The 26,496-nt window shown below is 36.1% G+C and overlaps 1 protein-coding gene across 1 annotated transcript in view; it reads right to left on the bottom strand.

Moving 5' to 3' along the window:
* Nucleotides 1-26,496, bottom strand: part of VAV3 (vav guanine nucleotide exchange factor 3) — a 358,407-nt gene that overhangs the window by 14,410 nt on the left and 317,501 nt on the right. The window contains exons 22-25 of the mRNA XM_053891674.1: nt 20,833-20,867; nt 14,382-14,498; nt 13,734-13,821; nt 7,808-7,937 (exon numbers count right to left, since the gene is read on the bottom strand). Of these exons, the coding sequence (XP_053747649.1) occupies nt 7,808-7,937; nt 13,734-13,821; nt 14,382-14,498; nt 20,833-20,867 (370 nt within the window). The remainder of the gene's footprint in view (nt 1-7,807; nt 7,938-13,733; nt 13,822-14,381; nt 14,499-20,832; nt 20,868-26,496) is intronic.

Below are 26,496 nucleotides of genomic sequence, written 5' to 3'. Positions count from 1 at the left end.
GTAAATAAAAAAAAGAAGTCCAGCATGACCTGATAACGAAGATGTGCAACTATAGTTGATCAGTTTCCCAAGAACAGTAAATTCTGTGGACATCATAGACACGCTGAGGAAAAAGAATTTTAGAATGTCCGCCATTTGTTGTAGCTCCTTTAGCCCATAGAAGGGAGTGGATACTGGGAGAATATAGCTGAAGCCCAGGTAGTGGCAGTAAGAAATCCAAGTCCCAAGGAGAAGGGCTTTATAAATGCATTAAAACATGTCAAATGAGGCTAAGGTAGCATTTCACATTGGACAGCAATATTGGAAGTGGTGGCAGGAGTAGCGGGCACAGGAAGAGCTAAAGCATACAGCACTACCCACGTGCCAGACATTGTTCTAGGTACTTGACATATACCAACTCTTTTAAGGCTCATCAAATGGGCTTTAAACACTATGAGCCAGTATTGCATGATGAAGTAAACTAGGGAAACTGTCCCTTTCCTGTGTCATACAAGCAGCACTTGTGGGGTATCTGTTTGACAAAGGAAGCCTCTCACGACACTTCTTTTGGAGCTATTGCTTCACAGAATCACTGGAGACATTAATCTAATGTATGTAATAGGTGTTTGAAAAACACTGTATTCTATTAATCACAAAATTATTAAATATCAGAATTATTAGGTTCTCATTGTGTATCAAATATTTTATATGAAGGAAGTTTCAGACATAAGTCTTGGAAACTCTCATTGGCTAGAAGTGCGTTCTCTTAGGAAGACAGTGCATTTTACTGCAGGAATGTTACGATCCATTTAAAACACTTGATTGTATTAAGGTAATGGTTCCCTTCTAACCCCCATCTACTGACTGCCTGTCTACCCTAATAATATAAGTCCTCTTACCATGCTAACTTATAGACAACTGATAAATAATAAGTTATAAACAAACAAAATAAGGATGGAGAAATTTTAAATTGATACTATGAGATTGTAATGGGTTTGAATGGTTCCAAAAGACACGTCTACCTAGAACCTCTGAATATGATCTTATTTGTAAAATGGGTCTTTGTAGATATAAGCTAAGGATCTCCAGATGAGATCATCTCACATTCAAGTGGCCTCTAAATGCATTAGGGTGGGCTGTGAACGCAATGACAAGTATCTTTATAAGATACAAGAAAAGGACAGGACACACAGAGGAGAAGGTAATGTGAAGACAAGGCAGAGATTGGAATCACGTCTCTATAAGCCACGGGATGCCAGAGATTCCCAGTGGTCACCTGGAAACTATAAAAAAAAAAAAAAATACATAGAATGGATTCTACTTCAGAGCCTTTAGTAGAAACCAATCCTGCCAACACTTTGGTTTAAAATTTCTGGTCTCCAGGACTGTGACAGAGTAAATTTCTGTTTTTCTAAGCCACCCAGTTTATAGTAATTTTTATGGCAGCCCAAGGAAACTATTATAATAGGATTAAAACAAACATTTACATTATCAGAATAAAATTGAATCAAACCCAAATGCCAAGTGATCAGGGAAAGGGAGGACAAAAGACGGAGCATAAGATAAGGAGATCAGAAAATAAGGGTAGGTGAAAATGGGTATGTTGAATTACAAGCACAAGAAGGTAAAAACTAAATTAAGTGGATGTTTGAGGAGTTTGTATGTAAGAGGTAATAAATATTGTCCACTGTTATACTGTGATTAAACTAATAAATGGTAACTAAGGCATTGTCAGGATGTTTCAGGAATTATCAGAAATACAAAAGCTATATTATGCATACTGAGTTAAATAAATATGAGTGATGCAAATTGTTTAAGTTTCTAACACAGTGTCTAAAATGAAGCTCATGTGCCTTGTCAGATGGTTAGTTGAATAATGGGGACACACGTGTGGAAGGAAAGAGACCACACCAGGGCAAAGCCACGCAGGCTCTGGCTCTGACTTTGTCCTGCAAGGTCATTTGTATGGTCCCAGTGACCAAAGATTTTGTTGACTTCTGAGGGACTGCTATAGTATTTGTCCCCAAAAGGAACATACTGATGTATATTTTATTTTCAAACTGACCTATTTACCCATGATTTTTCAAATATCAACTACACATAGTGCTTTAATACTTGCTATTGTCTCCCATGGACCTTATTGTCTGACTTCATTTATTTAGTCCTCTCTGAACACATGTTTCATGAAAGGCACTGTGCAAAGTGCAATTTGAGAATGAGGAGCAAAGAAGTCTGGTTCCTAAGGCTTGCGGGAACATAACACCAGAATAAATCATTTAACCTATATAAAAATAATACTATATTCTATGTAAACTATGAAATGAAGGTGTTAATGATTCATAAAGCTCTATCTTCAACCCAGACCACTCCTTCTGGTGCCAACTGCCTACTGAACCATCGAGTATGCACAGGTAACTAAAACTTCGTGCAAAACTGAATGTTTTACCTTCTTCTCTATTCCTCTTATGTCTCTTCTGTTTCCTGGTCAGTCAGTGGCTTCACCATTTGCCAGTCGTCCAAGGCAAGTACTTGTGTTTCATGCTTGTACTACTGCTACCTCAATTCTCTTATCCAATCAATTCAACCTCCAGAAGATACCCAAATCTACCATAGTTCTGTTCCACTTTGAACTCAGTCCAAACGAGCCTCATTCCTCTCTTAGATATCTGCAATAACTTCCTAACTCACCTCTGTTCTGTCCATGCTCCCTTCCAAGCCACTCTCATGGAGTAGATAGTGGTCTTTTAAAACAATGTAAACCAGTTCATATCATTTTTTGTTTATAAAGCTCAATACATTCCCGTTGTAGATATCAGAATGCACCTGCTATGCTCCAAACATGTTGGCCTTCCAATTCCTTAAACATGCTACATTATTTCCTGATTAAGGGCCTTCACACAAGCTACCTCTCTACTGTGGAGTTTTCCTACTCTCCGCTACCTCACACCCTTTACACAGATCCTTTACATTTCACCTAGATGTGACTTTTTCTAAATGTCCTTCCCGGACACTGCAGGTTAAGTAGGCCCTCTTATCATACACTTTCATCTGTGCTTCTGCCTCACAAGACTTGTCAAAATTTCTGATGATTTTGTGAAGTTGTCTTCTGCTTGTCCCTGTCCACCAAACTGTCCATCTTATTTACTATTGTAACTCCAGCATGTGGCACAGGGCCTGGCACATGGTAAGTGCTATGTAAATATTTATTCAATAAAAGAATAAACGAATAAGCAAATACAGTAAGGTCATATGTAAGGAACAGATGGTTTCAAATATGACCTACTTAGTATTCTACATACCCCCAAATCCGTGTCCCAAGCTCCCCTTGCACCTAGAGCGGGGGGAAAAAGCAGAATGCTGCTGCCATTTTCTCTCAATCTTGTTACAGCTAATGGGACGATCTCTCCATTTAAAAATTTTAATGCTGAAATTATTCATCCTTACAGTAGCAAGAATAATATGAAGAATTCCCATATACTTTTCACTCAAACTCCTCAAATGCTAACATTTTACCGTGATTGTTTTATCAATCTCTATTATTATTCCTGAACCATTTTAGAATACACTGAAGACATAATGCCCTTTACCTCTAAATACTTCAGTGTGTATTTTCTAAAGCCAAAGACATTTGCTTCTCATATATAATCACGGTACAATTATCAGCAAAAACCTAACACTATTACTTAATCTAGAAACTTGAAAATTTGTTAACTGTCCTATGCATGTCCTTACAGCAAAAATAAATAAGTAAATAAAAATTATTTTTCAGGCACAGGATTTAATCCAATACATGCTGTGTGTACTCGTCTCTTCAGTCTCCTTACTTAAACTGAAACAACTCCTCAGTCTTTGTCTTTTAGGGCGTTAACAGTTTTGAAGCATACAGGGCAATTATTTTGTAGACTGTCCTTCAAATTGGGTTTGTCTGATGTTTCCTCACAATTAGCTTCAACATATGCCTTGTGAGGGCAGGAATACTACCAAAGTGATACTGTATATTTCTTAGAACATCACATTATGAGGTACAAGTGATCTACTTCTTCTAGATCAAGTAGATGTTAACATTGATCACTTGATTAAGGTGCTTCTATTTTTCCCTTTGTTACTAACAAGTTCTTGTGAAAAGATACTTTGAGATTATGTGAATATAGGAATAACCAATTTTTTTAAAATTAGCCAGCTCTTCTCTATGGTCCAACTAATTCTCCCTAAATAAGAACTTGGGGAAATGTTTAACATCTCCTTATGGGTCATGAAATAGCTAATCATGCAACTTCTCCTAGTGTAATGGTCTATCAACATTCTACCTTGCCTCCTTCCCTCATGCATACAAAGAAAGAAATCTAGGATGCTATTTCTTAAAGCACATAATAAAATATCTAATCTCATTCATCATTCATCAGATGAGAAAGCTGAATTCCAGACAGGCTAAGTGACTTGCCTAAGGTCAGACAGCTACTCAGTAGCAGACCTGAAAATAATTAAGTGCTCATTGTAGAGCATGAAAGGCAAAAGTCAGTTCAGTGCCCTTCAAATACATAAGCCTTACAGATATACTGGATGTGTTCTAAGCCAGATTTTCTGTGCCAGTTTTTGGCAAGTAAGATCCACAGGACAGAGCAGAACATCTTCCATGGAGTCACTGCAATTTCTAGGGAAGCACAACAGCTCACTGCTATGCCCGAGTTCTCTGTGTTTTCTTTCTTTGTCACTTTCTTTTCTCTTGGCCACATTCATAAGTCATTTCAAAGGCAAAAATAAAGTCTCAGAGCCCTGGGAGAGAGCATTGCCTACAATGGGATCCTCACCTAGAAATGTTGTATGCTTCTTGCCCAATCTGGACTCCTGTTTAATTCTGACCAGTATCTTTTTGTATGTTATTCTGCATTTGCGTGAGGTAGTTCTGCTGTCATCTTATCATGTTTTACAAACTTGAAAAATAGTTGGTGATTTACCCAAGAATATTTTAACCTGGACTTGTACGAAAGCAAGCAGCCTCTTCTACAATGCCCTGGAACTTTCTTTTCCAAGGTGACTGTACTATTTCAGGAAAAAAAAAAAAAAAGCAGGTTGCAGGAGTTGGAACTCTAATCTCAACCTCTACCCAGAACATAAGGTGGACCTAGGCATTAGCTTGCCTGCTCTGCTTCCTCCAAAATCTTTCAGAGGTAATGAAGAGGTCAGGGCACTGTCCAATCCAGTATCCCAAGGCAATACTTCCTGGTAAAAATTATTTCTAGATAATATGTAGCAGCATAGCCAAAGCTATGAACAGAGGTGAGGACTATAAAGACAACGTGCAAAATCTTTAGGTGGTGTTCTTCCTTCCCTCTTCTGAGAAGTAGGGTATGCAGAAAAATAGAAGCAGTGTTTTAATGAAGGGTTAACTCTCAACCAGGATCTGGTATATAATAGGCAAGGTATACTTGAATATCATAAAAGCAAAGATGTGAATTTCTATGAATTATAATTAGTAACTCAACTCAGAAATGTAGGAAAATGTTTGCTGTGTGAGGAGTTACTAGTAGTGATGGTGGTGTTAGTAGTCATAGAATCAGTTGTAGTGGATATTTATTGAGTTTTTACCATGTACCAGCACTATGCTAAATGCTTTACAACTCCTCATTTAACTCTCAGAACCATCTTAGTATTCTTCCTGTTTTATACAAAAGTGAGCATAAAGTAAATAAAACACAGGGAGAGTATCATAAATTTGATCTAAGATTATAACCATGCTGCACGGTAATGACCGAATAATCTTGGAGTCCAGACCACTGTACCCTTATTTCTGACTGACATACTAACTTACTCCCTCCTTTCTTTCTGGTAAGTTTGTAAATGAGATATTCCCTGACCACCCTATATAAAAACAGCAAACTCCCATATTCCACACTTGGCTGAGTGTCCCCATTAAAACAGAAGCTCCACAAGGGCAGACTTGTCTTCTCAACTGCTGTATCCCAGTACCTAGAACAGTGCCTTGTCTGGGTCAGGTATTTAATGTCTGTCTGTTGAAGGAATGAATAAATGGCTAACTGATAAACAAAACCAAACCCTGACAAAGATTAATTTTAAATGAAGATCTGCTTTTACTTCCTGACCTTCTTGTGCAGGTCTCTGTGTGACCTGCCCGAGTCTTTTAAAAATACCAGGCTTGGAGTATTTGAACACATAGCTCTATTTGTTGAAAAATTTCCTGTAGCTCTCATTGATGTTCAAAATCGTTCTGTTGGCTATTCTCTTTTTGTTTAAAAAAGAAAAAAAAGGCAAAATGTCTATAACTTCATTCCTAGTAGCTAAATAAGTCTGAGCATTAAATACTTTGTTGAACCCTAGAGACAAATTTTAGATTAGGCAACTCCGCTCATTGCTGGACAACATCCTCTGAACACCTACACGTGCCGAGCACAGAGAAAGTGCTGGGAGGAACCATGCAGGGCAATACGCGGGCTAATGACCTTCCACTAAGATGGGACATCTGCTCTCCCTGACTGCCAACCTCTCCCACCTTGGCTTTCTAGAACTAAGGGAACTCAAACAGGATTTTTAGTATAATTGACCTCCTTGGCAACATTTGTTATCTCCTGCTGCTAGCAAGGCAAAGTAAAGGACTAGTAGGAAATTATACTTTTCACGTAGGGAAAAATATCATTAACTTTGGTAGTCTTAAGAAATTTGTAGGAAAACACTAGACCAAAATACAGAAAGGTAACTTTGAATAGGTGTTTAAAGTTTCAAGATAAACTGTGCTCTATTTTTATTACACAAGCTTGGATCATTTATTACCAATCCTTGTGAAGAGAACAACTATTCAGTTATTCAAATAAAAAAATCTGTTAGTTGATGTGACAAATTACTTGTATATTTACTTATATACAAGTGTATGAGATTTTACTGATGTTAGAGTCCTGTGAGTGTTACCTGTTTGCCTTTCAGTTTCTGCTTTCGGGGCGGTGGGGCAGGTGTTGCGGTGGTGGGGGGGGAGAGCTAAAGTTATATTGCACGACGTAAATTCTTTTTTCCAATGCCTCTAGATATTCCTGTTTTGCTTAGGCTAAAGATTCTAAGAGTAATAAAATTGTATCCATTTCTCCTCCAAAAGGATTTTACTTAGAAAAATAATAATATAAGGAAAGAAAATCACACTTCCTTCATAGAGTTTTTCATCACAATGTTCTCTTTACATGCTGCATCTATCTCCAGGAAGATTATGTGACATTAAATGAGGATGAGAAAACAGTTTTGACTTGAACTCACACTCCAACGATAACATGCTAATCTTTTATGATTAGCTGTGGCATAGAGTTCATGCTGCAAGAAAGTGGCTCAGTTATACTTGTAAATACTGGCATCAGAGGAAACATGCTTTAGCCATTTCAAAATTCTGAAAGTAATCACTGAAAGGGAACCATAAACATATTTGGGATACCAGGTGAGAAGGGAGAGCTGCACACCAGCCTTGCTTAAATACTGTTAAACAGCATTATGACCACAAACATGTATGAGTTAAAAAATTTGGCTAATATAAATATCACCGAAAAGCATGAAACTTACATATTAACATACCCTTTACATTTCTAAACACAAATGTGACTTTTAATTTGGCACAAAAAGCTATGTCTAGACATGTTCATACACCTGTTGGTTCATCTGATTTTGCTTAGCTCCAAAAAACCAACAAAAACAAAACGAAACAAAAAAAAACTCTGGCTAAATACATCAGTGTATTAACTGGCTATATTTCAAAATTTGTAATAAAGATGTTTAATGTTACTGTGCCTCCAATCCTTATGTGACAGCAAATTGTATTCTTAATGGCAGTACTCACAGCTGTGGCCTGCTCTATTACCCCTCTGTCCAGCTGAATGTTCTGGCTCCTTGTATGGAAACTGTAGGGTCGTATCCAAGGTTCTAAAACCTTCTTTAAGAGAATGATGCTTGTAGTACTCCACAAGTTCCTTTAGGATAAAAGATTTGAAGATTATTTTTGATAAGGATAGTTTTGATTTCAAACACCTGAACATGAACACATAATTATATACAACATAAGGATGATTGAGTTAATGCCAAATTTTCAGTAAGTATATGGAAGGGTAAGCAAATGATAATCTCTCCCTGCTTTCTGGATGTACATGACATCTAACAAGTAACTGTCCTTGTAACTCAGGCCACTGATAATATGAGTTACCTCTTATTGTTGTTCATGGATAGAGAACATCCTGTTAGTCTTCAGTCAGATGTGGTAAATGAAAAGAAATCATACTAACCTTTAATTTCAGAACAGTAATTATTGTTCTTATTTACATAATACTTGTTTTTCTAAACAAAAATGAAGAGACAGCTGTTTGCTGAATATATAGCAATTTCTACTTTCCTGCATTTCTTTCAACGTAGCAGGAAAACAAACTTTGATTCTAAATGTTCTTTTCCCATGGTAAACTCAAGTTCATAAACCACAAATGCTACTTGACATTATTTCTGGCTTACAATGAAGTGTTAGTGCCCTTCCATAGCTCTGCATATCAGCTGCTACTTACAGAGGTCAATGATGTAGTACTTTCCATTTTCCCTTATACCTAATTTTCCTTAAATGCACCCAAGCCTAATATAATAACCATCCACCATGTCCCATGCTAAAATTTCAGGAAATTTCTAAAACGTCAGTTTCATAGACTCTGCACAAATCTGAATCTCTCTACTTTAATCAGAAAATGAATAATAATTCATAATGAAAAAATAAATATTACTAGGTAATACTGTAGGTATTATAATGTTTCTTAGAAATACCTGACATGAAAAGCAAAATCACTTTTAACCTTATTATTCATTACTTCTATTACTGTTTAGAACAAATAGGGTAAAAGTAACTCATTTCCTCTAAAACCCATACTGTCATCAACTCAGTACCTCCATTCAGTGGTGATGTTCAAAGTTTCCAAAACAAATCAACGGAGCCAAAAATCACTCAAAAGAAGTAAAAAAGAATCATCAATGATTTATATCATTTATGATTTACATTATTTTTTACTAAACTCAGATAAGTTGTGTAATGAATTGTGAGGGGAGTTCCAGAGGTCACAAAGATTATGAAGGTAAAGCTGCTGCCCTCTAGGACTGTTCACTGTTGAAGGAAAGTTAGGGGTTATGGGCACCCAAAGGCAAGAGAGAGAATTTCCTTTTGTGAGCCCAGGGGAGAGGTTGAGGGAACAGTTCATGATAGAAGTAGCCTGGCTTAAACTGAAGAACAGGCAAAATTTCAGAAGCCAGGAAGGAGGGAAAGATTATTTTAAGTAGAGTAGTCAGGCTGGAAACAGACATAAAGGTGACTGAGTAAAGGCCACATTCATAAACCAAAAGCAACAGGGTTCAGCTGAAGCACTGGATAAAGCAAATGAAGATTCTTCAACTCCCACATCTGTAAAATGGGGATAATAAGCCATTTCACAGACTATAGTAAAGAATGTAGAAAGTGCCTGGTACATGTGAATAATCGTAACAGCTCCCACGAGCCCATGTGCCAAGCTTCTCACAATCTGCACACAGTTAACAAGAGCAAGGCTGAGTCCTCATTGATACTCAAATCTCAGGGAAGTTACCAACTTGGGCAAGGTTGCCCAGCTGATGTCTGTCTCCAAAGCTTGTGCTCTTAACTACATCATACTATTAGCAAGTAGTGCCTGGCAAATGTTAATATACAAAAATGGAGGCAAAAGGGAAGGAGCATTTGCCAAGTGTCCATGATGTACAAAGAACTTAGTTTTCTGAGATATAAGATGCTAGGGTTTTATGCACTTTATCACTATTTATAGATATATGGAAATCTATTCATCTATCTACATATGTTTCTTCTTTCTTTTTTGAGCCCAAATTATGGGGTCCTTGATGAAGCGAAGGCATCTGGAATCTGACTGACTTAAAAAGAAAAAGAATCAAAATACCAGACAGAAGTTTATATCCTCAATGTGGCTTCAATAGTCAGAAAATGGCCTTCTTTATAATGTTTTTAAAAAATAAAAGGCAAAATTTTGTAAGGTCTCTGCAAGAACTGTACATATATATTGTGTTGCTGATGCAAATGACATCAAAGCAGTGTTCTCTTAGTCTTATTATTTAAATTGAGGAAAATGTGTTTTTTCTTTAACAAAAATATTAAAATAAACCTGAAAGTAACTCTAAGCCAATAAGATGAATTTCAATGTAATTTTGTTATAAATACTATGAATTTTATGCATTATATTATGGATTAGGATGAATTAAAGCTTATGTGAAGTTGGCTAGAAACCACGGAATTATCACGCTGAAAAGGACTTGGTCATCATTTCATACCTAACCATCTTCAAATTTTATGGAAGGAAGAAAAAAATGACTTTTCCAAGGCCTAAGGGTCATGCGGCTTGGTAAGCTACAGATACTCCTTTATCACTTCACTAAGCATGGAAGAGATTTTAGCTCCATTTTTACAGTCTTATGAGGGTAAATCTTCCTACATGTTTCTAACTGGGTAGAATTAAATTGTGCCACCATGGGTCTTTTCCAATTTATGCCTTTATGCTTTCTGTATTTTAGTCTAATCCACCCTTGCTTTAGCAGTCATTGACCTTCAGGTACTACAAGTAAATAAGAAGACTCTAAACAAAAGAAATCGCTAAGCTTTCCTTATCTCGCACTGACACAGCAGTGTCAACAATTCAAGCCTCTCTGAAAAATAATGAGTGAGAGAGCCCATCATTCCAATTACCAAGGAAACAGGCAATGGAGCTGATTTATAAACAGCATTTGGACATGGATTGCCTGGCATACATGAAAATTAGAACAAAATTAATGCCTTGTAATCTGGATATAGAAATTCATTTAGAATTTGAATTTAATGACTAAGAAAAACAAAGATTTTGATTAGCCAAGCTATTGAAACCCAAGGGGAAAGCTTCGGTCACAACCACCTAAGGTCAATCTTTTCTTTAAGAAACTGGTTAATTTAAAACAAGTTCTGGAGTCTGCTTGCATTTCACATCCTTTCCAAATTAAAATTTAATTCCAGGCCCTAGTAAGTTTCACAGGTAGAAGAATATAACTTTACCACCCATAATGGGAGGATACTGAACTATTCTCAAGAAGCAACTCAAACGCACAGACCATTATGTACTTTTAATGGAAACTGTATTGTGTGACACCAACATGACAAAAGATCATTCCTTGAAGTTGTATGGGCCTGATTTAGAGAAGCCTCTATATTGCTGGAGTGAAACCAAAGGTGCCTATTAATTCTCTCTCTCCTTGTAAAGGGGCTGCTTACTAAAAGCGGAGCCATTCCTGCTGATCAAGTATCCATGTGGCGTTTCTGAGTTGAGGTTTAAAGGACAGCAACTACTGTGAGGTTCTTGCTACAGATGGATTTGCGAATCTGAAAGCTGCTTTAGAACAGTGGAGTCATTTTGAATTCTACAACAACGTAATGATTTCACAAGGTAAGGTCTCCATATAAGTTTGTTCAGCAAATGAACAGAAACTAAGGCGAGGGGCGGCTCCAGACTAGTTCCACTGTTTAGCAGTTTTTACAGTTATTTGCTAAACCTGACAAAGGGTTTGCCCAAGACAGAGTTTTCAGCTCCTTATCTTTCTTTTTACAATTATATCCCTTTGCTAATAGTTTTTAGTTTTGTTGGAGCTATGCTATTAATTGACTTCCCTTCCTTTAACCACTGTGCTATATGCTTCCTTACAGAAGGTGCATTCCTCTGGATATGGAGGAAAAGAAAAACTATGTATGTGTCTCTAGCAATGGCATTTCTGATATTTTATACCTACCATATAAGGCAGAGTTTGCTTTAGCTCTGTGACAGTACTCTCAATTCCCTTTCCAGAACATCACTGCAGAAACTTTCACTACTCTCTGGTGTACATTATTTGAATTCTGAGGCTCTGTTGCTTATACTAGAATCACAGCTTTGTATGTAGATAGGAACTCGAGGACCTATGTCTGCTAATCCAGGTCATGAAGTATTTACTGGCTTTTTACTTCGAACCTTAGCTGCTGATGAACTTTCTTGAGCTGAACCCAGGGACACAAAGCTGAATTGATTGGCCCTTTCCAGTGACTATTCCTTTCATCCTCTTTGCTTGTCTCCTTGGATGGGAGTTCCTTTTGTTTCTTTCAAAGTCGGCGAAGCTGGTATTCATCTTTGGCCCTACAGCATTTTTTTTTTTTTTTAAGTCTCACGTATTAACTATAATACCGTGGAGCAGCCTCATTATCATCCATGGAAGTTCTGCAGGTGAAGACTCAAGCCAGTATGTCTCGCAGCGATGTGGAGACCCCCTGTGCATGCTTTCATCATGTCTCAGCTGGGGCTGCCATTCATTATTTGTGCACCCACTTGCCACCTCCCTCCTAAGGTTTTCATTTTAGGAAAAACCTCCTCAGGTCCAGTTCTCTCTGTGCTCAGCCTGCCTGTTCCAACAGAACGTAAGTCAGTTCCAGCAGGGAGGATGCCTGCATCTTGGCTACTAATTTGACAGGGCTCACATTTTCCAGGACATAATCTTGATGCCGATCCTTAACTTGTGAATTGGAAATGTGATATTTATGTCCAGAGAGGTTTTCTGACTTTTCTTTCAACTCAAGACACTTCCATTTCTTTAAAACATGAATCCCTGTATCCCCGTCTCGAAGCAGTTCTAAATTTTTAGATAAGGCTTTCAAGCTGGCCTGTTTTGTAAGACTCTCTTACGTTCAGTCTTTAACTTTAATGTTTAACATCTGCAAAGTGCTTTGAGATGTTTTCCGGAGGATGCAGAATGTATCATTTGATTGATGGTTCAATCAATGAGTGGTCCTTCCCAAAGTTACTCAAAGTACTTACAAGTACGTTTACAAATGCATCCTGTATCTCATGTCCAAATTCTTCATTATCTCAAGAAACTCTCAAACTTGAGAAACAGACTTGAGACCGCTTTTAAGGAACTTTGAACTTTTTCTTTACTGTCAGCAATGCCTATATTGTGCCATATACACACTGTCTTTATGACATACATAATATTATGCGCTAATAAAATTACTAAGTTGTACTTTTTTAAATCGTAAGACTAAAGTAATCTTTGTTCATTTGAAGCAACTTGGTAATATGCTATTTCAATTTAAATATATAATGCCTATGATATGACAACTGTTGTTTGGTAAAAATGTTACCCTGTTAATATTTAATTTTCCAAGGTAATGAAGCAGAACTATGGCTCAGATGATTTAAAATAGCAGAAACTACAAAAAAGCTTTTCCATTTGACATTATATTGCGTTTTGCATGAAATGAACCTGTGAGAGGTATTTCACCAATTACAATTTTTTGGTTATTATTAAAAATACCTTCCTTTGCCCGAATGAAGAGATAGAGGCAGAGAAAGGAAGAGGAGAAAAGATGCGTATGTGAAGATCTGCTCTGTCAGTCAAACACAGGGCAAAACACAAATAACTGAAAGTGGAGTCAATTTGTCTGATGCTCTAAGAATCATAAATAGTGTGGAACTCTGAAATATTATCTAAAACCTGCAAACTTAATTTACAGTGAAAAATGAGTGGGGCAATATACAACTTAATTGGAATTCTTAAAATTAGAATTTTCAGGATTCTGTTGCAAAATTACAGAATTCTCTTTAAACAACTTTAAACATAAGATTTCTAAGAAATGATAGAATTAAACTGACCTTTCTAATTAGAGCAAAATAAGGACTACAGATTGAAAAGAACTAATCAATGCTTACCATTAAACTTTTAAATTTTCTATTTTCTGCAATGTGAAAAAAGCCATCTCTTGTTAAAATCTTGATGTGCTTTGCTTCATTATTGTACCTGTGGGCAACGAATAACGTATGAATATAAATGTGTTTTTAATCAGTAGAAATCAATAATTACCAGAGGGCATGCCCCAATAAAATTATAGGAATTAATTCTGAAGACAAAATATATACCTATGCCAATACACTGGTGACAGCTAATTAACAAAATATATTTACTAGATTGTTTGAAGATACAACCAATATTTGAAGTGTGGGGGGGTGTTAGATTTGACCAACCATTATGCCCAATTTATTAATTTCGAGAATACAGAAAAACAAAATAAAACAAAATCTAGTAATATCTATTTTTAGAATTTATAAGAAACAGACACATATCAAATCACCAAAATACAATGTTATGAAAGAAATCTAATATGCCAATTAGCAGTCTATAACACTTAATACTGTTTTTCTAACAGATATTTTCAAGTATTAATGAACTGTCTGGATGGATACATTATTTCAGCTGCAATTAGAACCTTGGTTTTTAACTTTAGTGTTATACATGTCAGATGGTCTATGCAATTATGAAAACAGGAAATCTATTTCTGTAAAAGGACTTGTCCTACTTACTTAATGCTAATTGCATATTCTCCTGACTCTTTGGTCCTGTGCCTCACAAGGTAAGTACTATTTACCCTATTAATAAGTTCAGTCTCTGCCTGCAATCTTTCCATTGCTCCAGCATACCTGAAAGAAAGAATGACACAGAAAAGTTGGGTAATGTACCTGGAACAGACAGAAGCTAAAAATAGGTATCTGTCGGGATTTTCATTTAGTGGCAGATCTGAGTTGTTTTTAACTTTACTTCTATACTAATTACATTGCTTCAAAAATAATGCAGAAAAAAAAGTCCTTTAATAAGAGAAAAACAAATGGTCTACAAAGTTAACCACGGTGAAGTGAATAGTGCCTAACACATGGTAAGCACCCAGTTAGTAAATAATTATCAAATAATAAATGGGACAAGAAAGGAGTGAGTAGGTATTGAGTTAGAGATTTATAGGTGGTTTAAGAACAAGAAGGAAAAAGACTCGTAGGGAGAGACTATCATGCATAGGACATACACACATGCACACACGTGTACGCACTTACACACTTACACACACACACACACACACACATGCACACCCAGGACCCTCTGAACTTTCACCTTTTCTATGTATAGTATGAAATGAAACCTACTTTGGCATCCTTTTAAGAAAATTCCAGTACAATTTATTTAAAAAATTTTTAAATGTTTATTTATAATTAAGAAACAGAACATGAGCAGGGGAGGGGCAGAGAGAGGAGGAGACACAGAATCCAAAGCAGGCTCCCAGCTCTGACCTGCCAGCACAGTGCCGGATGCGGGGCTTGAACTCACAAACTATGAGATCATGACCTGAGCCGAAGTTGGACACTTAACCGACTGAGCCACCCAGGTGCCCCAGTAACAATTTATTTTTAAACAATTATTTTGGGGGATATAAGATTAATGCTTATGGTCCACAGTTTGGATAACCAATTTTCTTAAGAACTTAGTTGTAAGTAAAATTTAATTTAAACCCCCCCCCCTTTTTTTTTTGAGAGAAAGAGTGTGTGTGCAGGCACATGAGCAGGGGAGGAGCAGAGAGAGAATCTTGAGCAGGCTCCACGCCCAGCATGGAGCCCTCCATGGGGCTTGATCTCAAAACCATGAGATCATGACCTGAGCCAAAATCGAGAGTCAGACACTCAAGTGAATGAGCCACCCAGGCACCCCTAAAATTTAATTTTAAAAGATAGTTATTTTCAATACCAGAATTTAATTCTTCCTAAACTATCTTCATCTTAAACATACCAAAATTCCATAACAGTAACAGTTATAGTCAAAGGCCCAAATTCAATGTTAAAATACTCTTTAGTGACCCTTTCACATCAAATATAGGTTTTACATATTTGCACAATATAGAGATTTTGGACAATAAAAGTCAAAAGGAAAAATTTTATGTTTCCACTGGCTCTCTTTCAAAACTTCATGAGTTAATATTCCAGAAAATTCTCTCATTCACTTACAGACTCGGATAACTTGGTATAAACACCTGCCTTTAACTTACACTAAGTGTTTACTTAAAACACAAAAGTTTGTTGATGGAGGATATGTGAGATTTTCACCAAGTACAGAAGCAGAGCTGAGGGCATTTTATGCAGATGGTACCTTGGGTTAAGAGCAGTTATGATAACCCATGAACTACGAGTACCTGGTATGATCTGGTCACTCTTCAATCTTATCTCTCACAACCCCCTTCTTCACTAGTCTCTAGCCTTCTTTCAGGTCCAGAAATTCACCAACCGCTTTTTGATCTTAAGAATCTTCTCAGAGACTGTATTCTTGCCTGGAAAACTCACTCCACACACATTCCTTCTTATCATATAAGCTCAGAGTGAGGTCTTCTCTGACCATCCCATCTGAAGAATGTTGTCCTGCATCTCACATATTCCACTCCATGATTATTATTACACTATCCTAATTTCTTTCATAGCACTTACCATAATTAGTATATAGTATATGCATTACTATCAAAGTAACACAGAAACATAGTTTTAAAAATGCAATCTGTACAATAATGAAAAAACAGCATTACCCCATCTTAGCAGCTTTCTATCCCAAGTTCCATTTCAAAAGCATTTTATCTATTTTTTATTTGTGCTTGCATATTTCTAAATAATATCAAACTACAATTTCTTAAATTATCAATTTTTAAGTGTCAGGAATGAAACTCCTTTCTCTTCCTTTCAGGCTAATTCTGTCAGCGTTGTTCCTCACTCTTCCTTTTGTAACCTCTACAAAGCCAAGCCATCATCTGGCTCAGTTCTGTCATGTTTGCATAGTCAAAGAACACTTGACTCCAAAAAATAATTCAAGTTTTTGTTGGCTCAAGCTTTGTCTTACAAATTCTTTTCAAATTCTCCAAGAGAATGATAAACTCCTCAATGATACACTTCTCAACACCATATACTGAACCTGTCCATTTGTTATCATATGGAGACATTCATTTCTTCTGAGCCCTCCACCCTCTTGTTCTAATCCATATTACTTGTTCTCTAAACCTGCTCAATTATTATAGTACCGGGACATCCCTTTGCTCTCATTTCCTGGATTCCGTATTTCCCTCTTTTTGGTTTATTAGCCCATCCTTCAGCTTCCTATAAATGGATACATGGGTTGTAATAATACTCAGAAAGCCTCACATCTAGAAAAACATTTTTATTTTACTTAATAGAGAATTTGCCTGGGTATAGAATTCTAGGTGAGAAATTACTTTGCTTCTCAAATTTTGAGGCATTGTCCTATTGTCTTCTAACTTGGAATTCATTGCCATTCTATGTGATCTGATCTCTTTTTGTCCCTGAAAGCTTTCAGACTGTTTTCTCTATATTGCAAATTTCAAGATAATATGCCTTCAAGTTATGTACCATACATTTTAGTTCGATATTATCCTTAACTCTCAGTAACATCTTTGACTTGCAGCCATATATCCTTCAGTTCTAGGAAATTTCTGTCTTGTTTCTTTGATAATTGCTGCTCTCAGTTTTCTCTTTCTGGAGTTCTCACTAAATTAATGCTGTCCTTGCTGGATCAATTGTCTAACTTCTCTATCTTTTCTCCCATATTATCTATTTCTTTAATTTTCTGGAAGATTTGCTCAACTTTGTTTTCCAACTCCTCTACTCAATATTTAATTTAGAAGAGCTCTTTCTTGTTGTCTGATTTTTCCTTTTATAGCACATCCAGCTCATTTCCATGGATATATTGTCATCTCTTAATTCTGAGAATATAAATTAAAGGTTTTAAAAACACATCTTTCTACTGCTCATTCTAATGTCTGTGTTTTTCCTGGTTTCTTTTTCCCATTTAATCTATTTGTTTTCTAGTTCAAAGCTTTTCTCAAGTATCTGGTTGCTCTTTGTCATTTGTTTACATTTAGGAGAGAGACATCTCTGTGGGGACAGGAAGCACCAAATTAGACTTGCCAGGTAGGAACCTAATCATTTGGCAAGAACCTAATTTCACGGGGCAGGATAATATCCAAATGATTTTAGGTGTTTTGTTTTGTTTTGTTTTCCACTGAGTCTATTCAGTTTCTTTAGAGAAAAATCTTCCAGATCCTGTCTGGATGCAAGAAAGGTAGTCTGCATGTATGAGACCCAGGTGTCACAGTACTGGGACTGAGCTATACAAAGGAACTGGGCATCCTCATCAGTCAGTATGGAGACCTTCCTTAATTTGACCACTCTGTTTGCAGTATACCATCTCTCCCAATCTCTGCTGGGATTGCTCTAAGTGTAAGCCCTACATGGCTCAATTTTTCCACATAATATACCTTCTAACTTCAGTGTCTCTTGCTAGGGTAGGGGGAAAAAAGTTGTCTGACTACTTTGGAGAATGGGGTAAGGAACCTTGGCATCTGTATCCTGTTCTTCATATGGATTTCAGACAGTTCCCTGGTTTTAAGCCCCACACCTCATTCCTGCCTACATGATACCACCCACAAAATCAGATCACATACAAAGAATCAGAAATCAAAATGGCATTGGGGTGGAAGTTAGAAAACAACAGAGCAATACCTTAAGATTTAAAATGCAAAATGATTTCTCACCTAGGTTTCTATACCCAGGCAAATGAAGATAATCACCTTTTCTGTTTTATTTCATGGCCAACCCAGGAGACAAAGTTTACCTTGTGCGAACAAGTTGTTTTTACATGGACATGTAATGAACAGACAAGGCAATTGGTGAAAGCCAACTTCTTAATGACTTGAGAACCACGTCATCATTCAGTATAATTTTCTCTAAACGGTTTAGTTTTTCCAAAACTGAAGGTTCCATTTTCCAATATACTTGACCATTTTGTTCCCTAGCAGAAAGCATTTCACATGAAATTGTCTGCTTAGTGTGAATAAATTGTCCAAGTTTCCCAAGAAAAAGAAAAAAAAAAATTTTAAATTTTACTACGAAATGTCTTTATTTGCTCCTATATTCAAGGCTCTTCCCTCATCTGAACATCTTGATTTTTTTTTTTAATCCTTCAGGACAATACCATTTTCTTTCCTTCTTTCTTCCTTTCTTCCTTTCTTTCTTTCTTTCTCTCTCTCTCTTTCTTTCTTTCTTTCTTTCTTTCTCTTTTTCTTTCTTAATGTTTATTTTTGAGAGAGAGAGACACAGTGCAAGCAGGGGAGGGGCAGAGAGAGAGGGAGACACAGAATCTGAAGCAGGCTCCAGGCTCTGACCTGTCAGCACAGAGCCTGATGCAAGGCTTGAACTCATGAACTGTGAGATCATGACCTGAGCTGAAGTCAGACGCTTAACCGACTGAGCCACCCAGGTGCCCCGCAACAATACCATTTTCTAACTCGTTATATTTTCAGTAGAATTTTACATACTGGCAAGAGTGCATTTTAAAACAAAGGGTTCAAAAGCTAATCTCCTGCGCCCTGAATGGTTCCAAGGTAACTTATCGGTTTATTTCAAAAAATCCATGCCTTAGTATTTATCTCTAACATCATTACCCTTGTAACTACTGTGTCTAGTTATGTGAAAAATAGTAGAAGAGAAAGAAGTTCATCATCACACTCTCATGATTTTACCAGTTCTTGGTGTTGTTCACTTTGATTATCCCCACTATTAGCTCTGTTCTCCAAATCGAATTCCTGCCAGGATTATGGTTTTTAATATCATGTAGTTCTGACCTCAAATTTGTCTTAAACTAAGTAAAAACGTAGTAAAGATCCCCAGTTCTATCACAAGCCTGCTATAATTTCCTCAGCAAGCTCAGTGCTGAAGCCCAGGGAGGAGGTCGAGAAAACATAATAGCTACAGAGGACAGCCATGATGATGGCGGACACAGCAAGAGGGCTGATGGGAAGAATCCCACACTTTGGCCAGTCTAGTTCTACAGCAACTGGGCATTTTCTATGCTTTGGTTATGTAATACAAAATAATCAAAACACTTAAAAAAATCAGGCAACTCAGGTGTTCTATCTACACCTGCAAACTGAACTAGTACTATATACTCTCAGAATATCTCATTTATATACATACACTATTTACCTAATTTGGATGCATATATTTTGTATCAAGAAGAGGAAAACAGATGCAGTCATTTTAAGAGGAGCCAAACACAAAATTTAGGGAAACAAACATAAATAAGTAAATAAACCCACGTTTTGTACTTGGACAGGCAGTATGGCAATGTACAGATGGGATCCCTTAGAATCCTGGCTCTACTGCTTACTAGTTGCAGAGTCTTAACCTTTGTTTCCTCACTGTAAAGATAGTAACAACCTTCCTCATAAAGATATTGGAAAACAAAAATGAAACATGTAAAATACTAAGCACACAGCAGGTACTTGGTATATATTAGCTATTATAGGAGGATCATAACTATTCTGGATCCTAAACACATTTTTCCCAGTTGAAGATATCACTTCCACTTAAACTCATCATGTCTAAAAAGTAATAACCACTATCTTCTCTGCTTCCTTATTTCTATTAGTGAGAAGGCTAGCCTCTACGTGGTAAGTGGGCTTCGTGTAAACACAAAACTTTAGACACGGATACATCTTGTTCCTCTTATATTACAATTTAGGATCTACTGTCCTTTCTGGGCTAATTTTTAGCTTCAGACAATGGAAGTATATCTTTTTCTCTGCTTCATGGAATCTACTCTTCTAAAATACAAGATACATAGTTGCCAAGGTTCCATTCCTTTCTGTGGCTGTTATAAGCTTTGAATTTACAATCAAATACGTGTATGCATACACACACATGCATACACACACACACACACACACACACACACACACACACACACACACGACTTTGATGAAATTATGGAAAGGTCAGCAATATATAAATTCATTATGGTGTTTTGTTGTATCTGAAAACACCTTTAGCCAGGACAATAGAAATGGAATGTGGTTTAGTACCCCTACATTTAAGGCATCCTCAAGCTAAGGGTATGGTATTTCAACTTAGCTACATAAACATTTCTAATACTTACCAGGGTTGGCAAGAATAATCTACTGGTTTGGGGACCTGAGATATAAAAAGGCAAAAAAATAGATTAAGTTTACTTAAGGGAAGCTTTTAGAAATCAATCATTAATTCAGTTCAGCTGACTCAGCTCTATAAAACCCTAAATAGCACACTCCTGGAACTATCCATTGGCAATTTTATACAGAGGGAATCATAGTATATGTCAGGTAAGTAGAAAATAATTCATTTCATTTTAATTCATTCTTTCATTCATTTTACCGCCACTGTACCTCCAAGAGGAGAGATAACAGGAAAAATATGAATTGGAAGTCTTTGGTATTTATTATTAAGGCAGTTCAATCCTATCATAGAAAATTAAAATGAAAATGTTAGGAAAACCAAATAGCACTCGGCTTTCCCAGAAAACAGGCAAAATAAACAATACATATTGGAAATAGACTCATATCACAAATTCTAAATTCTGACTTTGAAAACATTTTGATGCTGAAAAGTCATGGGAAATATTCATTTTTCCCTCGTCTATGGAGATTTGCAAAAGCGAAAAATGTTACATTTTTCTAACCAAATGAAGACAGAAAAAGAAAAAAAAACTTCTAGTTGCTGATTGCAACCAGAAAATGAACAAAGCCAAATAAGATATGTTAATATTCAAGGAATAAGAAAGAAAATACATACTATTAGAGGGCAACAAAGTTTATAAATTCCTAAGAAAGGACAAGGAGTATAGATAGTTTGTTTTGTATTTAGAGATTTTTCATGAATCATCTGAGTCTTTGATGTATACATCCCATAGTATTCCTGGGCCTTTTTATATTAGGTGATTAAAAATACTTTTATCCTTAATTTGCAACAGAGTTCTGATCAATGTAAATATGTCTCTTAGCTATGTCAGTTTTCATAAAGGGTTGTTACTATTTTGACCTTCCAAGATAATAGTTATATATAACAAAATTATCTTTCTGGACAGAACATCTCCGAAGTTATTAATATTTAAATATTTCTATACTGTGGATGACATTTTTAATGTCACCACCATATAAAATCCTGATACACAGAATATAATATACTACACCCATTCAAATCCTGCAAATATTTTCTTATACCAGGTGTTTTCACAAACAGTAATCAATCTTCAACGATTTCTCTTTAGATGATAAGATATACATGGCTTCTGAAACCTGATGGAAAAGTAGTTCCTCCTTCCTTCTCCCTCTTTGTACCCTTTAAATTCATGTTTAATCCTAAACCAATCTTTCTTCCTAGAGAGAAGAAACAAAAACCAAAACAACAAAACTCTCGCTCTTCTGTGAGTGTATTCTGATGTGTGAAGCACCAGGACTATCTTCTCAGCAATGATCCCCATAACCAGGGTGGGATCCTGTCTTTTTCCATCTGTCATAGGCCCTCCCCACTTCTTTTTTGGGACCCTTTCTTATATAAAACTATAGATGATTTTCTTCTAGATATTTTCCTATCTTTGAATATATTCTCATCTTTGACCATTTTTCCCGAATGCTTTTTTCTACCTTCATCACTGGCTGTTTACACTGTCAAACTTTGGCTATGGTCATACAGTTTTTAAAAATATTATACTGGGAATATAGCACACATGTAAAGTAATATATATAAGATATGTACTTCTTCCAGAAGTACATCTCATAGAAGTTAGATGGGACAGTTAGAAGTGAACTTTCTGTGTTTGTTTGGCTGGAAATGTCATTACTTCATCCTAATGAGGAAGATAGATTTCTAAGTTAACTAATTTCCTATCAAAACTTTGAACATATTATTTTTATTGCTTCAGATATTCAAGTCTCACATTATAGAATCTCCATTTGGTTTTCTTTTCAATGGTTCCTATTTCTCTGCTGAGGTGTTCCTGTGCATTCATGATGAACATACTTTCCTTTATGTCCTTGAACTTAGTTACAACTGCTTTAAAAATCTTCTCCTGTAATTCCATCATTTGGGACATCTCAAGGTTGTTCTCTCTTGATTGCCTTTTCTTTTTTGAGTATAGTTTGTGTTTTCCTGATTCTTTATACATTGAGTAGTTTTGAACAATATCTGGGACAATTTAAACAATATTCTGTAGAAGCTCCGGATTCTGTGATGCTTCTACAAAGAGTGTGATTTTTCTTAAAGCGGGCAGTTAACTTGGCTGAACTCCAACTGCAAACTCTCTTCCCTGTGGTGACTGGCAGATGAATTCTCAGTGTAGTTCTTGCAGCCTGAACTGAGCTCCTTGGGAGTCTGTACCACATGGCAAAACTGAGGCAAAGCTTATAACACAGAACTTGAGGTTCCTCCCTCTTTGACACTGTCCTTTCTAAGATTTCCTGCCTCCCTTTCCCCTTTGTTTCCTTCGAACTCCACACTCTGCTTCTTCAAGCCAGTGATGCTGTGAGGTTTCTATCTGAAGTTTAGCTCCCCTGCATAGCACAGCCCAGCCCAGTATCTGTCCTCAAGCCAGTCATAAAACCAGGAAACTAACCTAGCATCATCCCCTTTTTCTGAGTGTCAACTCTTCTCTTAGCCAGTGCCTTCAGATTGTTGTTGTTTTAGTATCTTGCCTGGGGTTTATAGTTGTTTTCTGTTGGAGGATTGATCCAAAAGGGGCTACTGGACAATTACCAAAAATGGAAGCTTTTATTGCCTTCATTATTGCTGTTGTTAGATATGAGTCAAATGATCAACCCTTTATAGGTAATCTGCATTCTCTTTAAGGTTGGTTTTAATATTTTCTCCTTATTTTAGATGTTCTCAAGTTTCACTAAAATGCATCTAGCTGTTGATTAATTTTATATATCCTTCTTGACTCTTAAGATTGGTTTTATTGTAAGTTCTGGAATATTTTCAGCCATTACTTATTTGAATAGTGCTTTTATTTTAATGTTTATTTTTGAGAGAGAGAGAGAGACAGACAGACAGACAAACAGAGCACAAGCAGGGGAGGAGCAGAGAGAGGGAGACACAAAATTTGAAGCAGGCTCCAGGCTGTCAGCACAGAGCCCGATGTGGGGTTTGAATTCACAAACCATGAACCCATGACCCGAGCAGAAGTCAGATGCTTAACTGACTGAGCCACCCAGGCACCCCTTGAATGTTGCTTTTTCACAATCATCTCTATTCTCTCTTTCAATAACATGCATATGAAATTTATCATTCCATTCTCTGTTAGATTTCCATTTCTTAATCTCTCTGGACTACTCATTGAGAAGTTTCTTCAGATTTGTCTTCCAATTTTCTATCCAATTGTGTCTAACATATGATGTAATGTTTCCATTAAAGTATTCATTTCACTATTCTGTCTGATTCTTTGTGAAATATATCCAGTTAACTTAGTGACCTGTTCTCTTCTTAGACTTTTATTCTCTTATTTCTTCAGCCATATTAAATATAAAAATTTGAACTTCGTATCTGGTAATTACAGTATCTGCTGTATTTCAGTGTCTAATTCTGAATTTTATTTTTCCTGCTGAACTTTGCTTAAGATGGTTTCTTTAATTAGGGATTTGATGATCCCATGTTGTGAACTTATATTCCCTAGGACTGTATCGATAGAAATCCTTTGAGGATCATGTGCAATGAGGCTCCAATCCAGAAACAATCTGTACTTGTATTGGAAACAATCAACGTGGAATCATTTTAAACTGTTTGTAGCTTACAGTTATTTAGGTCACAGAGCTGGTATGAATTCAAGCCCCACACCTGGGTGGTTTTTGGATCTAAGGCTAGGAATTCTTAGGGGAGACTGCTTTCTTTTTTCTTCCCAACCCAGGTCCAAGATGAGGAAAGGCATATCTTCCTCTATGGAACTGTTTTCTTCTTGTTCATCCACTAAGGACTCCTGGAGTCACAGAGATACCCAAATTTGCACTATGCTGCAGCTCCAGGCTTGGTCTCCAGGTACCGTATTACCAGAAATAAAATAGTTTCATTTATGCTCCTGTGTTTTTTTCTCAGTTCTAACTTTCTCTCTGAACATTTAAAGAAACTAGCACAGCACATACAGAAGAATAACTCTTGAACTCAGAATGGAATATTCCATTCCCTGATAAACAAAATGTCCCAGGGTCAAAAGAGATACCACCTTCTAAACTCTTTCAATCTATCCTTCCTCCCATCTCTCCTCCTACTAATCTTCACCTAACGTATCCTACCACCAACGAATGAATCTATAATTGTATTAAGTAAGCACTAAAATTTTAATAACTATTTATTAACTTTGAGCTATAAAACAGCATTTAGCTAGTAGCCCCATCCATAATTAAGTATTCCTCTACAACTCCTTACCAGCTTTAAATTCTGAATGCGTTTTTCCTTCTAGTAACTGAGTCACCAAATACCATTAAATATAAGCTGATATAATTACTGTCTACCATTGTTAATTACCTAGGTTCAGCTAGGAACTTTGGCTTGCTTTTTCACCGCTTTGTTCATCCATACCACAAGATGTATTAAATATCTACTTATGTGCCAGAATATTCCTAAAATAAAAGTTCAAATGTTCATTTTATGCCTTATGTAAAAGGCTGTACAAGCATAATAGCACTTGGTATATGAAATGTTTAATATTCTTGATTTGATGTCTTTAGGTTCCCAAACATCTTAATGTTAGAATGTAGGAGATTTCCTGCTACCTGCCTACATACAAATATCATTGTTTTAAGTATAGGAATCCTAAATCTTGTTCATACAAGCAACAGAAAACTAACTAAAAACTCATTTTACTTACACAAATAAGAGTGGTATCAAAGTTAAACAGTTTTTAAAGATTATTAGATAAAAAAAACATGTGACATTAGATCACAGAATCAATAGAATAGCAAATGCTTTTTGGTTCCCTTCACTTTTGAAATTAATGAAGCTGGAATGAGTAGAGTGAATTAGTCTACAGACTACATTCTGAAATAAAGGATGGCAGACATGCACATTTATAATATTAAAGAGAGTCTGTAAATATAGAAAGGATTGAAATATTATAGCAAGCGAGATAATTTAAGGATAGTTTTCTTTAACCATTAACTCCATTATATTAGTAAAGGAATTTCATTTACTTCAAACCATTATGAACTTCAAAAGTTTCATAGAAAAATCCACCCTAAACACCAAATTATGATAAAATAATGTCACCTTAAACAGAAACTTATAAATCTAAAAAGGTACCAGAGAGTACATTTTATGTTATATTCATCCATAATATTTGAGTAAATACTCATTCATTCTCCTTGTATCTAATGACATCCGAAAATGCCATTATGACATTAAAGAAATAGTAATGACAAACTAAAGCACAGAAAAACGTATTTAGAGATTTGATTAAAGATTTTGTGGACCTTCATGCTTTCTATTATGCTTTCAAACACACTAGTTGAAGTATAATATCTCTCTATAACCCAAAATGGCTAGGAATAAATTAAATCTCACCTCCATGGAAACTAACAAAAAAATAAAATAAAATAAAATAAATCTCACCTCCATGGAAAGGGGGAAAATGCATCTAATCTGTAGCTTTGGTTTATTCTTTCTAACACCCCACAGAAGTTTAATTTTGTAAATTCTACTGTTAAATTTTCCCTTGCATATACCATTAAAAAGTATCTTTAATGGAGTGGAATCATAGTGATTTTAGAATTTTTAATAACATTGACCATGCATTCAAACT

The sequence above is a fragment of the Panthera pardus genome, unplaced genomic scaffold (assembly GCF_024362965.1).
Source record: "Panthera pardus isolate Hobbes unplaced genomic scaffold, ASM2436296v1 HiC_scaffold_11, whole genome shotgun sequence".
NCBI classification, from domain to species: Eukaryota; Metazoa; Chordata; class Mammalia; order Carnivora; family Felidae; genus Panthera; species Panthera pardus.
This window is presented reverse-complemented; position numbering and strand designations above follow the sequence as displayed.